The sequence below is a fragment of the Oryzias latipes genome, chromosome 3 (genome assembly GCF_002234675.1).
Source record: "Oryzias latipes chromosome 3, ASM223467v1".
Taxonomy (NCBI): Eukaryota; Metazoa; Chordata; class Actinopteri; order Beloniformes; family Adrianichthyidae; genus Oryzias; species Oryzias latipes.
Window position 1 is genome coordinate 19,436,372 of NC_019861.2, and position 15,305 is coordinate 19,451,676.

At 38.5% G+C, this 15,305-nt stretch overlaps 2 protein-coding genes across 5 annotated transcripts in view; one reads left to right on the forward strand and one right to left on the reverse strand.

Annotated features, from left to right (window-relative positions):
- The window catches only part of tub (tubby bipartite transcription factor), a 52,394-nt gene that overhangs the window by 28,170 nt on the left and 8,919 nt on the right, over positions 1–15,305 (forward strand). For 2 of the 4 annotated variants that reach the window (XM_023953448.1, XM_011489399.3), the window contains exons 3-8: positions 2,976–3,138; positions 5,312–5,449; positions 6,873–7,028; positions 9,577–9,698; positions 14,583–14,774; positions 14,928–15,040. In XM_023953448.1, the coding sequence (XP_023809216.1) occupies positions 2,976–3,138; positions 5,312–5,449; positions 6,873–7,028; positions 9,577–9,698; positions 14,583–14,774; positions 14,928–15,040 (884 nt within the window). The remainder of the gene's footprint in view (positions 1–2,975; positions 3,139–5,311; positions 5,450–6,872; positions 7,029–9,576; positions 9,699–14,582; positions 14,775–14,927; positions 15,041–15,305) is intronic. The other 2 variants (XM_011489389.3, XM_004067016.4) reach the window with 1 other exon arrangement.
- Positions 12,067–13,829, reverse strand: LOC111947144 (zinc finger BED domain-containing protein 4-like). The gene is made up of 7 exons (XM_023953449.1): positions 13,696–13,829; positions 13,452–13,584; positions 13,209–13,300; positions 12,919–13,125; positions 12,739–12,852; positions 12,386–12,643; positions 12,067–12,279 (listed from the first exon to the last, which is right to left on the reverse strand). The coding sequence occupies exons 1-7, from the start codon at positions 13,756–13,758 to the stop codon at positions 12,082–12,084; spliced, it is 1,065 nt and encodes a 354-aa protein (XP_023809217.1). The 5' UTR covers positions 13,759–13,829; the 3' UTR covers positions 12,067–12,081.

Genomic DNA, 15,305 nt, shown 5'->3' on the forward strand with positions numbered 1-15,305 from the left:
TATCTTGTGGTTTAGTAAAACATGCTTTGGATCCAGAACTCAATCTGGAAAAAAACAAAACAAAAAAAACATAATTTTAGCTTTTCCTCTTAACAAAAAAACCCCAATTAAGCAAAGTTTATTTGCGTCTTTGACAGATGTTATACCAGAGTTGGTGCAGAGTGTTGCCCTCCTGATCTATACACCTTCAAAATTCTGAAGCGGTGATTCGCGTCTAGCGGAGAGGCTTCTCTGCTCTGCGGCCAGAAATCTCCACTAATTGTCAACATTCAATATTTGATGCGCTCTGGATACATGAATTGCATTAAGTAATGTCCAGATAAAAGCTGTGGAGTGTTTTTTTTTTTTAGCCTGGGGGTTATATGGTTATGGAACTGCATCATGAAACTTTAAGCCTTATTCCCTAAACCGACCAGAAAACGTTCAACTTCCATTTCAGTCAGATCTGCTGCTCAAACTAAAGTCACAGTCAATCCACTTTCCTGTCTCTCTGAAGATCCCTGCAAAGAAATTCTGGCCTTTGATGGGAAATACTTCTCAATACACCTTAAGATGACATGCAGAATGCAAATTAAAAATTCATGAGCTTTATTGATCCAAGAAGGAACATTTGCTGGAAGTGTGTGGATTTTCATGCAAATGTTTCCTCCTGAAGTTGTCAGCTGTGAAGAGGCTTTTTTGTTCATTTTGAAACAAGACAAACTGATTAAAAGACAGATAAGGACAATCAAAGATCAAAAGAGAGTAGAAATCATTCTTAGAGAACTTTCTTTTACTTACATTCCATTCATCCATCAGCCAGATTCTAAACCTCATTGCATCTGATGATTTTTAAATCAAAAATGTAAAATATAAACGCATATAATTTCAAATTATACCTCCAAAAAGAAAAAAGATGAAATACATTTGTATTCTTTTTAACAGAAAAAAGGATGATTCTGCCTCATTTATGTAGTTTCCTTGGTCAAAGTCATTTTCCATCATTTCAGTGTATAGTTCCATGAACGATATATTCCTTTTAATCATCCTATTATCTTTGGGGTCAATTTGACCCCATTTCAATGTTTGTCATTAAAAAAATAACAGTTAACCTTTCTATTTTTACTTCATATTTCATGACTTTTCCTAATTTGATGGAGACAACTGATTAAGCATAAAATTATCATGATGATATTATTTTAAATGTGCTAAACACATATTGCATACATTGGTGTTTCCTCAGGGGTCAATTTGACCCAGGCTGTTTTAACTGTGTAAAACTTGTCTGTCTGTGTGTGTGACCTAGCATCCCCACACCTGCAGGTGCAGAGTTGATACTTTTGAGTTGATACATAACAGGGGGGTGGGGAAAACAACTATTCCCACGAGAACTTTGATATTTTTCATCGTGAGGTGTGAAATCCTGCCAAAATGAGGACACCGATGTAGGCTTGTGAGTTGATCACATCCAAGTCTTTCCAACTACACATTATCATCTCTAAAATTATCATCTCAAGTAAAATATTTTCAATTGATGGTTATATATTTTATGTAACACTTGAAGGTCACTTTACTTTGCTGCTGCTGCAGACAACAGAATTTCCCCATCGAGGGATATATAAAGTTTTATTTCATATCATCACATCTCATCTCTCAAATGAAGAGCTCAAATAATGACTTTGTCTTCAACATGGCTGATGGTGTGTCTGATGGGACACACTCTTAGCAAGAAATATGTCTGCAAGGAGCATGCACAAACTCTCTGCACATCCTGTGTGCAGTAGTGCAGACTAAAAGCTCGACTCTGGGCATAAAGAACTTCCATGTTCTGACTATCTGACTTATGATCTTATTATGATTTTCTGTTTCACACAAAAACATAAAAAAATAAGGAAAAGGGGAAAAAATACTCGCCACTGCCAGTCCCAAGCCGGGATAACAAAAAAAGCGGAGTGAGTGAGACTTTATAGTGATTAACCACAAATATGTCACAAAAAAAGAGATAAAAATAAGTAAATAAATATGTTCATAAAAGGAAAGGGGGTACTAAAATCAGCCAATATGCTTTATTTTGTGAGAGCCATGAATCTGCACCCCAAATTAGAAAAGATTTGGCTGAATTTTTTTTAAGATCCACTAACTCTAAAACTGAAAGTTTAACCTGATGGTGGCAATACAGCAAAGGTCATATAATCACCAAAACCAATAGGGTTCAAATTCTTGTGGTCATTAACATTGTCAGTAAATTTGAGAAGATTTGTACGAAAACTTTTCAAGATACATTTGTTCTTATTTAAAAGTTTGGCCTTATGGTGGCGCTAGAGAACAGGTCAACCCACTGATCTGTTTCATTATCAAGGGGATATTTATGTATTCAACAAATAAACAATGTGCCTGACACAAAAAACTTGGTTAACAATTTTATGCAAATCATTTTCTGAAGGCAAATATCCCTGGGGTCAAATTGACCCAAAGGGTGAAATGTGTGAGTAATATTTGAGGATAAAATGAGGATTAAGTTGGACAGGCTCTTTCTTTTTTCAAACTTTCTTTGAGACACTGAAAAGCAAAATGTTCTGAAGAGTTTAGCACGTTGCTTGTAAAATGATTTAATTGTGATTTTAGGTGGGTAAATAATGTACTAAAGAGACCAAAGCGACATCTTGTTCTGAAGAGTTGTCCCTGAACATTTTCTGCAGCTCAAGCTGCTGGAATATTGCTCTAATTCTGCTGCCTTTTCACAAAAAAACAAAACAAAAAAACATGTATTTAAATTGTAGCCTTTCATATCTTAAATAGGTGCAAAAGACAAACTATTTCCAATCATGTTTAGTTGGACTCTTGATTAAAGTGAAGTGCAACAAATGGCAATAAAATGAAAGATCAAAATAGAGGAATATCAATCAAAAGCAATTAAAGGAAACAGATGTATTTTTATTTCTGATCAAGGATCTTCCATTTGCTGAAACTGTCTGTGCACGTTCTGTAAACCTCAGCGGATGCTGTTGGAGCAGAAGCAAAAGAAGAAAAGACAAGAGCCTCTGATGGTCCAGTCCAACGTGGACGGTCGGTCCCGAGCTCGCCGCACCAAACAGAGCGAGGAACAGGCGCCGCTGGTGGAATCCTACCTCAGCAGCAACAGCAGCACCATTTACCAGGGTAAGGAAGACCTGCTGCCCTTTGGGGCGTCGACAATTCAGAGAGCTTAAATGGGTCGGTAAACAAATCGATTAAGCAAAGGAAGATGCCAGACTGCTTGTTTGATCCCACTGTCTTATTTACAGAGCACATTTGCTTGTGGGCCAGGAGAGATTTCACTCCTGCATAATGTTTGTTTTCACCAAGTACTCTGAGCTGCACATTATTCTAAATATGTAAGGGTATCACTTCAAAGCTCAACTCAAATTCAGAGAAAAAAAGGTCAGATCTGTTCATCGAGGAGGGTCTTATGGCAAGGATTCCCAGTTTATTTTAGCCTGTTTGGTTAGTTTAGCAATCAGCTATTGTATTTTATAACTGATTTTAGTAGTGAATCCCGTTGAGGCAACTATGTTGTAATATAGGGCTGTATAAATAAAACTGAATTGAATCTGAATAGAATAAAGCAGCAGAATAACCCCTTGAAAATATGAAAAACATGGAAAGATCATTTGAAGAAAAGCTTCATTGTGTCATATAGATGATACACATCTGTCATATTTATGTAATTCTGCAAACTGATTACATCAATAAATGTATCTGACTAAAAACAGCCTTGAAAAATCATGTTTGAAAAGCTTTTTAATGAATGTTAGCTCACGGCTTTAAACCATAGGGGGACAAAAGCACAGAAAATAGGGTTCAGGAATTCAGAAAGAGTCTCTGCATGAAACAAACCACCTAGAAAACCATCAATCTGAAGGGATTAATAATCCTAATTTGGTAATGCTGAACAGGGTTTGAGGGCCAAACTAATCAAAGCTGGGACAACAGGATATCACTTGATTAGATGGTCTACTCATCCTATTTTCGCTGATAAAACTGTAAAACAGGAGCAAAGAATTCCCACTGTAACTCTAATATCTACCAGCACTGATAAAATCCACACAGAGATGGTTTAGATTCAAAAGGTTTTAAAAAATCATCAGATTTTTTGCTTTGAGAGTTTTTTCTGGGTTTAAAACCAATAAGGTTTGTGTTTATCTCAAGGAGAAGAATATTCTCCGTCTGCAAAGATCTAACATCTGCAGTTTCAGGTGAACTTGTTTGTTTAAAATGTTTTAAGATAATTAGTTCAATAAAATTCATAGTGTCTGTATTATTAACTGACTTCTTGCTTCTTCTATTATCAGACACGGTTGTGTTTTTTTCACATACCTGACGTCTTCCGTCAGAGTCAGAGTCGTCACCAGATGGTTTTTCAGAGAATGTTTAAAAGTCCCCAAGCAGGGAAAACTGCAGTCTGTAGAAAAACCAGGGCCGGGCACTTTAATGTGGTAATAACATGAAGCAATGTCTTTTATCTGAAAAACCAAAGGCTTTTATTCGTTTTTATTGAAAAAGTCATGCAGTCAATGAGGCTCCAAAATTGCATTTATGGAAAACCGGATTTTAACACCATTTGACTGTATATTCAAATATTCAGTGTTAAACAACAACACCAGTCTGTTTTAATGACAGACATTTGTTTGGCTAATTTGGGATAAAAAAGAAGTGATATATGAAACTGTAATCAATGTGGAAGCCTTTGCCAAAAGACAAATAATTTGCATATTTATACATTATTTAGCCAGGCTATAACTTTGTTTTTATAGCAGAAGACTGCTGGACCGTCATGGCTTTCATAAAGAGGGAGATTTTACTCTCACTAATGTTGTTAAAGTTGCTCTAGTACGGAGAGAAAACAGTCTCACCGATTTGTGTGCGCCTCAGTCACATGTATTTTATCTGTAATCTTATTAAAACACGGACAGATTAAAAAAAGATCCTAGCTGTGATTTGATTTCATGGATTGTTTTGGCTATCGTTGAAAGTGGGCTGTTTTCCTGTAATAAGAAAAAAAAACATTTCTTAGTTTTAGTAATTAAATAAACAATCACATTTTCTTAAATGTCAACATCTTGCTGCTCAGATAATGGCTGCTACGTCTTGATTGTAGGTAAAGAAAACAATATTATCAAATCTCATTTTTAAAACAAACTCCTTTTCAAATTAAAATCTTGCAATAAAATACATTTAAATAGTCATCAATGCCATTAATCCAGATTTAAATTTTATTAGTTCAGCTCTATCCAATGGTCTGTTTGTCTCTTTTTTTCTATGTGCTGATGCTCAAATCCATCTCTGTGTTTAGTGCAAGAAGCCGATCGAGAGGAGGTGAAGGTGATTTCAGAGACACAGCTGCCCCGTTCAGCCAAAAAGGGCAGAGCGTCGGCCAGCTCCACTCCACAGACGGGGAGTGACAAGAAGGAGAGGAAGGGCAGAAGCAAAGGTCAGCCCGCCCCGCAGCCACTAAAACAAGTGGTTCATCCTTTAATGTGAAAAGCAAATACATGTTTATTCACAAAAGCAATAAAAAAAGTAAACCCTTTAAACCATTTAAACGCTGATAAATAAGATGTCCTGACCTTCATCTGGCTGGAAACTTTTGACAATTTATTCACAATTTTTTCAACCATACACGTTTAGACATGATCTCAGCTTCAAGGTAACAGCTCTGCAATCATCTAAATTGTCATAAACCTTTACCTATTATATACACTTTTTCATTAAAGTCATTTGTATAATTTAAAAGCCAAATAATTACATAATTTAGATTGGCTAATACCTGAAATGTTTGTCTGCTTATGTTCTGGAAAAATGCATGGAAATATATAATAAAAAAGAATGGAATATTTCTTATTAATATTTCTATATATCTAAGTAATATTTTTAAATAATTGATAACAGCCCCCACCGCTGTCCCTGACCCCCCCATGAGTTATGGGGGGTCCAGCCTGCGATGCATCTGAGGGGGAGGAGCTACTTAGCAGTGGTCCCCCTCCCATGGTTGACACATGGATCTGAGCCCCTCCCCTCTTTGGTTTTAATTGCACCTCAGACATGTAGGACCCTTGGTAGGGGGTTTGTTTGGATGTAACTGCAGGAGCGGTTTTAGGCACTACGGGCAATTGCCCGGGGCACCATCCCTTTAAGTGGTCGTATGAGGAAGGGTAGGTCGGGTGCAGGAACCCCCCCCCACAGCGTTGAGCCCAAGTCTCTCCAGCCCAAGGACCCCATCACCCGAAGGGCTGATCCCCAGCCCCCACATACCCCACCCCTCACAAAGACAGAGGAGCCAAGAAAGAGACGGCCTTTTCGGGTTGTTTTTAAGCGGTGAATGAACATTATAATACATTTAAAAGCTCAAAAAGTTTATTTTGCACAGTGGACCCTTTAATAAATGATCAGTTTTGCTGATATTTCAAGCTGGTGAAGGCTTATTTTTATGGGTAAATTTGAAGAATTATAAAAGATAAAGATGAAATAAAAAAATAAAAGTCTAGATAAAACACTTGTTCACTTTATAACAGAATTTCAAATCATCTCATGATGTGCTTCGTCATATTTCAAAACATTTGGGTCACAATGTTAAAACATATATCAATGTTGTTATTTAGAAAGGTGCTGTTTCTATCTTTTTTTTTTCAATGAAATAAAACAAAACTGTAACGAAACAGAAAGTTTCAACTGCAAGAGCTTAAGAATAACAAAGAAAACTTGGCTCCTTACTGTAGTACTTGTTGTACTTATTTCCCAAGGGTTTTTAAACAAAAATGTTCAAAATCATATTCTTTTATAATTATTGTAAGAACAAAACATATTAAATATTAAAAGTGATTCTGACAGTTTGTTCTCATGAAATAATGACTCAGCAGCGCTCGACGGACCAGCTGTGGTGCAAGACGACGGCCAGATCCACATCCTGACAGCGGGCCACTCAACCACAGAGGAGGGGGAGATGGAGCCTGTCATGAGCTGCACACAGTCGCAGAGCAAACAGGATCTGCGTGTCACCATGTTGAAAAAAGGTACTGACCAAAACTGAGAAGGCAAAATGTCTCAGCAAAAATGTGAGGTCAAACATGAACGCCTGCACCAGTTGATTGCTTCAGTATTTTAGTTACAAAACAAAATAAAAGGGATTTATTTAGAAAAAGATTTATTTTCCAATCTTATATCCGATTACAGATTGAAAGGGCTTTAAACGCAGTATTTGATGACATTTTCTAGTTTCTTTTTTAAAAGTGTTCCTAGGTTTTCTTATTGTGCTGTTCAACTCTATGATGGTCCTAAATGTATTTTTTCTTAAATCTCAGTTTTCCACGTTGGTAGTAGCTGACATTAAAAAGCACATGAATATTATTTTCTAAATGGTCTTTTTTATACTTCAGTTGTAAAAATAATAAAGTCTGATCATTCTGCACCCCTCAGCAGCTATAACTAAATAATGAATGGCCTGGATATCAGTATTGACTGTTGCCTGTCATGATCAGAGCTCTTTTCTGCAAGATAACAAAAAGATGAGATTAGATAGGCTTTGCAACAAACATCCCAGGTCTTTTAGACAATAAGTAGAAGAAAGAACAATCATGGAGTTTCACACAGTGATCAGTGCAGCATTATTAAAAAATACTTAAGCTAAAACAGTTTTGGATACTTCGGTTTTCTGCTCTGCTTTACAGCAGGAGATTAAAACGTTGTAACCTTTTTATTTCTGTTGGGAAATACTGCAGAGACCACTCACAAAATTCTTGAAGAATTTGATGGTTCAGGTGTGTTTTTACCTTTGCCATAAAAGAGTAAGGCCGAAACCAAATTCTTTCCCTACGGCTTCTCCCTAGCCCTGCATGTAGCCCTCCAAATGGAGAATTGTAGAAAAATAGTGTCTTTTAATTCAGACGTCACTCCCACTCGATGACATCATCATAAGTCGCCAAGTTGCCGTGTGGCTTCCAGTACTCGGAATGCATGACATGCATGACTGACAACATCAGTTTTATAACTTTAAAAAGTCATGCTAAAACAAAAACAAAAAACAATTTTGGACACTCGATCCCTCCAAAAGCCCCTATGATTGGAGGGATAGGGAGCAGCCAGAGGGGAGGGGAAGAATTTGAATTCGGCCTAAGTTTAGACAAAAATAGGGCTTTCTTTAAAAAATGATATGTATTGTTCTCTTGTTTTTCACTTAGAAAATGCAACATCTATTCAACAGATCCATGGCTTGACTTTGCGTCAAATGATTTATTCTGTTTTCCTCGGCCATAAAACTGGTTTTCAGACAGTTTTTTTAATTTATCAATTTTATTTTGAAATATCACCTTTGATCAATTTAAATCATTTTTTTGTGCCAACTGTTTTTTTTATAATTATCTTTGTGATTAATATTAGAGATATTTAATAATTTTATTCAATAATTTGGCTTAAAATTATTATTTTTATGTCCAGATTTAAGATTGAATATATCAGAATAACTAAGAAATGCATTTCCTCTTTTATAATATTGACTGTTGGTACTGTATGAATTTGACTTGGCAGTCTTTTGTCTCAGGCTTATTTTTGTTTCTTATTTTTTTTTTTTTTGCCCAGCTAAAACCTGATCAGTGGAAAGTGTGAGACGAAGGTGTGTCTTTTTTTCCACACACCACCAAGATGTAATCTTTAATTAAAACAGACTTAGAAGGAGAAGTAACAAAATGTCACTTTGTTTTAAACAGTTGTTTGAATTTGGACAAAGAAGCATCTGGGTCCTTTTGTAAGGTCATCAAAACTTTAGAGAAACCAAATTCTTAAAGATGAAATAAAGATTTCTTCTCAAATTTCTTTAGAATGTAATCTCTGCTTAATAAAGTTCTCATCCTCTGACTAGATGTAATGGTCATTTTTCACAAACATGAACTCAACAGTAAACAGTGAAATCACCAAATCAACAGTTTTATTACATCTGTATAACTAACTAGAACAAATCTGACACATTAATTCCAGAGGATAGTTTATCCCCTGTTACATGTCCCTTTTTTGATATCTTTTGTGCTTTGTGTCGCGTTTTTTTGGTTTTAACCCTCTTAACCATCTTGATCTCCTCTCCAAGGGCCTCATTATGAAAATGATGCAATAACAGGCCAACAGAAAACCTTATAAACCTTTGATATAATGATCAGATAACAGAATAATATTTGGAATATGGGTCAGTTGTAGAATTGCACAGTTAGTCACAGCATTTCCAGGTAACTAGCCGGACATCTCTTGGATTTAGACATGTAATCATGTGTTTGTTTAGTATTTGCATCAATTGCTGGCAAACAATCACTAAGTTTAAGCTTCATCCAGTAAAACAGATTATTCCGGCAGCAGTGTGGAACAAAACTATAATAGTTTCTCTTTCAGAAAAACACATTTTCTTTTTATAACGTTGGAGAAAAATGGCTTAAAACTATTTTAAAAATTACATTTGGCACATGTAATCCTTCCGGGATGCTGACTTGTTTTTATTTGACATGTTTTAAACAACCTAAAACACAAAGAAGTGTGGACATTTCACTCAACGAATTCAAAATATATCAATGTTTCTTTTAGGTATATCCAGCAGCATGAATTTTGATGAAGAAGAGGACGATGAGGATGAAATTAGCTCCAGCTCTTCACAGCTCAACAGCAACACAAGGCCAGGTTCTGCTACCAGCAAGAAGTCATGCAAGGTAAAATGAGCTTCACGGCTCACATCCGTGCTCTCTGCACGCCTTTCTGTCCTGGTACCCAAAAGCCAACAAGTGCCATAAGCTAAATTTATTTTGTCTCCACGCTCCACAGTCCCAAAAAGTTCAGCAGTGAACATTTATAGTTTAAATACATAACAGTGATCTTTCTTGGTATTTATGTAACTCAAAATGTTTTCTCAGAGCACTGAACATGTTGCAGCAAATTTAGCAATGAGCTTTGAAAGCATTTACCTGATGTAACTCTTGAAGTGTGGGAGAAATAAACTTTCTTTGGATCCAGGATGGATCTGACTCACCTGCACTTGATGTGCAGAGCATTGTGGGAAGGCTCGTGTAGGAGTCATCCCATTATACTGTCAAATGTATGTAAACAAACAATTATTTTCTGAAGTTCTTACGTATTGAATTTATGAATTATAAACAAGGCTTTGTATTTTGCTCCTGATGGTTTAAAGATTGGGCCCAGTGTTTAGCAGCAGAGATGCCATCACTGTGTGAATGTGTGTGGAGTGAAGTGGACTGTGACTGCAAAGCACTTTGGGCCTTCTAAGAAGGTAGTAGAGTGCTATATAAGTATACTGCATTTACCATTGAATGTGCCAAGAACATTGCACAATAACAACAGAGAGCTGAAAAAGTTTAACTTCTACTCTTTTGGTATTCTGTTACGGAACTACCAAACATCACTTATTTACAGAAGATTGTGTGGATTCAGGCAAATACACCTGGACCAGGCGTTCAAGTACAGAAGAGCTGTGGAGGTTACCATTCTGTAGGCAAGTGTCAGGGATTTTAATCTGCAGAAGCTTGAGTATGCAGTCTGGTAGTCCTAGAAGGACAGCCATACATCAATCAAGCCAAGACATAACAATCCCCTGCACAAGAAGTTGACTTGCATTAACTGTTTTTTAAAGATACGATGCCAAACACAGTAACAAAAAGTACAAAATGTGAAAACCTTTTAATTAAGGAGAACAGTTGACCACATTTAATGCTATAGTTGTCATGGTTTGAGTTTGTTGTGTCTTGTTTTTCGTTTTAGTTCTTGTTCTGTCTTGTTTGGTTCTGTTTCCTGTTTTATTTTGAAAGGTTTCCTGTCTTGTCTTGTTTATTGAGTTTTACTTCCTTTGGTCCCCATCTGCCCTGATCGTGTTCACCTGTGTCTCGTCTGCCCTGTCTGTATTTAAGTCTTGTCTCTGCCTTCCTCCTGTGCTGGTCCATTAGCTCTGTTATGGTGTTCATGTCATCCTGGCCTGTCTAGTCCATGTTCCTGTTTCTTGCCTCGTCCATGTTTCATGCCACGCCAAGTAAGTTTTTGTTAGGGATGGGAATCGAAGCCCCATGAAGCTCTCATGGGGCTTCGTGTAAATGTGCCAGAAAAATGAATGAAGCATTTGGGGCTTCGAAACCACACAGAACAGCGGCATCTGGTGGCAGACAGGACATATATCATCTACTCCACTAAGTTCCTTGCCCTTGTAACACTTCAGTGTGGAAATAAAACAAAGACAATGTTTGAATATTTGTGAGAAGTGCTTGTGTTACATTGTGAATGCCATGTATAAAGTGAGAATGAGTGATTGTGAACCAGGGTCTAACATGACTGGGTGGGATACATGTTATAGATTTTTATTTAAAAACAGAATTTTCTCCACTGTGCTGGGCTTCAGCCTGTTTCGTCTTTGGCTGACGATTTCGCCAGCCTTGGAGAAGATCCTCTCACAAGGCACAGATGAAGCTGGTGTGCATAAAAACTTCATTGCCAGCTTGTAGAGATGTGGGTATAAAACCTTGTGGGTAACCCAGTATCTCAGTGGGTCCTGAGTCGTTGGGATGTGAGGTTCCTTTAAGTACCTAGAAGGACATTAATAGCCTATTGTCATGCACCAGTCTAAAATGAGCAGAAGTTATGATGAGGATTCTAATCTTTACTGTACCTCTGAACCTCCACTTTTGCACTGGCAGTTGTGCTGGTCACCTGCTGTTGAACCCCCACATGCCTGTCCAGCAGGGCCCAGAGACCACCATCTTCCTGCTGACTTGAAGGACCTTCTCTAGGTGGCGACTGTGGCTGTGCCTCTGGAAGTAGCGCCTGCATTGTTGCAGCACACTCTTTAGTGAGTCGCTCTATGGCCGTGTGGGCAGAGCCTTGGCTGCAGAACCCCAGCTCTTTAAACCTTGGGTCCAACAAGGTTGCCATTGACAGAGCAGTGACCTTCTCCAGAGCTGAAAACCTCTCATGGAGATTGTTCTTCAAGTTAGTGGCCAGTTTTTCACCAAGTGGGTGTGTGATCTGACCACACCTGCTTGAGATGTAATGTCTCAGCATTTTGACCATGGGAATGACTTTGGATGCTGACACTCATTTTTTTGTCGAAAGCTCAACTGTGGCCTCTTGAAACGGTGAAAGAATGCTCAAGCAGTGGTGTATGGCCTGGTAGTCCTCTGCGGTGAGTGGAGGAAGGTCTGTATGGAGGGTGGCCAGAGCTGCCCCCAGTGGCTCTCTCTCCTTAAACAACCTTTCCAACATATTAAATGTGCTGTTCCATCTTGTTTCCACCTAAGATAAGACAGCAAGCACATTTTAAAGGAGAGAAGAAAGTAACACAATAAACAACTGAAAAAACATGTAAAATCTTAGATTTAAAAAAAAGAAAATGTTTCACCTCTTGTATTAATTTGTGCTCTGGCCTGGCCAGCTGTCGCTGCATCTCTGACAGCTTCTCCTTCGCTGTGGTGCTGGATTTAAAAAGACCGACAATCCTACGCCCCTTACTTCGGATATCCTCTAGTTCAGGGGTTTGGGCAAGGGGCTTTTTCACCACCAAATTAAGCATATGTGCAAAACACATTATGTGCCGAAGCAGTAATGTATTAGCACATGCAACCATGTTGGGAGCACAGTCTGTAACCAGGCCTGTCACCTGGAAGAAAGATTACATGTTCACAAATCATGTATATTAGGTATTGGGAGGCCATATTGATGAATGATTTTGTACTTTATTGATCTGGCTCGCACCTTCCCTTTAATTCCCCATTCTTCCATGAGAAGATTTTTGGCCTCAGCCAAGTGAGCTGCAGTGTGGGTTTGGGGAAACTTCAGAACCCCCAAGACCACAGAGGCCAGCTCCACCTAGAATGAACAAAATCAAACTGAGATACATAAACCAAAGCATTGCACAAAGCAGGGGATACCTACCTCCTCGGTGATAAAATGGCATGTTACAGCCAAGTAAGCGTCCATGTTAATGGATGTCCACATGTCTGCTGTAAGGCTGACAGCAGAGGCCCTGCTAACCACATCTAAAGCCTTCTCCTTTTTGGCTTTGTACTTCTCCTCCACCATTGTCCTCAAGGCCTTCCTATTAGGAATTATGTAGGATGGGTCCAAAAGGTTGACAAAAGCCTAATAGTGACAAATAAAATACAGCTTATTATGTACACAAAAACATAAATAATGTAAATGCTATATAATATTAGCCACCTTACCTTGAAGCCTTTGTCTTCAACAATTGAAAATGGTTGTGCATCCATTACAATCATATCCACCAATGCAGAATCAAGTTCTTGCTTTCTTGACACTGCAAAATATACATATGAAGAAAAAAAAAATATTAATTGTAGAAGCTGAGCCTCGAATCCGGAACCTCAGCATTCACATGTCACTGATTTTTCCACTGAGCTATCTGTTTCAGTTCTTAGTGTGCCATTAGTTGGATATATTCTTATTACCAATACAAGGTGGATTGAAGGCTTGATTTGCCGACTGCGGAGTTTCAACATGATGAACGGAGCGGAGATGTCGCATCATGGAGGATGTACTATCATTAAATGCAAATTCATGTTTGCAAATCAAACATTGCACCTAAAAAAAAATGGAAAGAATAAAAATGATTCCTTTCAACTGACAGACATACCTATAAAACTGACATAATCAGCAATGGCTACTAATAAAATAACGTTAATAGTGTATTACCTTATTTGGAGAAATCAAGTTGAAATGATCCCAAGCCACAGAACGTTTTTTACCGGGTGCCATGACGTTGATTCTTACGATACACGGGAAACAACAGAACTGGTCGGGAAACGTTGTTTGGGATTCATCTGTATTTATAGGCAACAGCGCGCCCTTCTGATCAAACACACCTGAGATCTGAAACCTGGTTCAGGTGAGTGATGCATTTGGCGCGTCATACGTCATCAATCACGTGATCTGCGCTGGTTGACACACGCTTTGAAACATTGTGCCGAAACACTCTGTTTCATGAAGGTGAACCGCGCGCCGAAGCCCCGTGTCAAACGGGCCATCCCTAGTTCTTGTTTTTGTTCTGTGAACCTGCTCTGCAGCGCTTTTTGTTTGTTTTTGCGTATTAAAACCACTAGTCCCTGATCCTCGTGCCTCCGCCTCTGCATCTGGGTCCTACCCTCACGCCGTGACAATAGTTTTATATTTATCATATGTATTTGATATCAACCAACCATATTAGTGTTTGTGTGCAAATCATGTTAAAATCCTGTTATTTAAATTATCCATCCATTTATTTTCCAGATTGATGACATGAATCATTTTATAAAATGATTCTTGTCCTCCATTCGTCAAATAACCATAACAGTTTTGTCGCAAAAGTAATCTAGCCACATTCCAGTGTCTTTTTTTTCTCTTTTGATAATCCTTCATCTGCTTTTCTTTCAGTCAACTCAATCTCCTTGTTTTAGACGGGGTGTGCTCATTTAGAGTCCCTGGGGACAGTTTGATCTTCAGCCTCATTACTTTACTTGATCCCGTTTTAATGAAAGTCAGCTCCAAAGCATCACTCTCTGGTGCCTCATCTCACCCTGAGTGGCTGCTCTCCCTCCCTGCAGGAGGTGGCTTCGGCGACCACTCCGCCGGTCAATGAACCTGCTATCGACGTAGACGACCTGGAGGAGTTTTCTCTGCGGCCCGCTCCACAGGGGGTCAGAGTGAAGTGCAGAATCACCAGAGACAAGAAGGGCATGGACAGAGGCATGTATCCCACATACTATCTGCATCTGGAGAGGGAGGATGGGAAGAAGGTGAGGCAGTGGCAAATGTTTCTCAGTGTGCTGTCATAAAAGTAGTGCTTAGTGCTACAAGCTGGAGCTTATACAGTTCTTTGCCTCTAAAACATGTATTTCCAATATGACCCATATATTTGTACATGTTGGCTCGATTCTGCCTCATTTCAGGTGTTCCTGTTAGCTGGGAGGAAAAGGAAAAAGAGCAAAACTTCCAATTACCTCATCTCGATTGATCCTACGGATTTGTCTCGTGGTGGAGAGAGCTTCATTGGTAAACTGAGGTAATTCCTTAAAAAGCTTTTGCCTCATAATCTGTTCTTTATACTATTTTTATTGTTCAGTTACAGGAGGAAAAGAGGTGAAGAGGCGAGTGCAGGCAGGTTGGAGCGGGTGGAGGAAAGTGTCAGGAGTGTTGTGTGACAGAAGAGTGTCAGCAAGAGTCAAAAGAAAGGTGTACAAGACAGTGGTGAGACCAGCTCTGCTCTATGGGTTAGAGACGGTAGCAGTGAGACAGAGACAAGAGGCTGATTTGGAGGTAGATGAAGG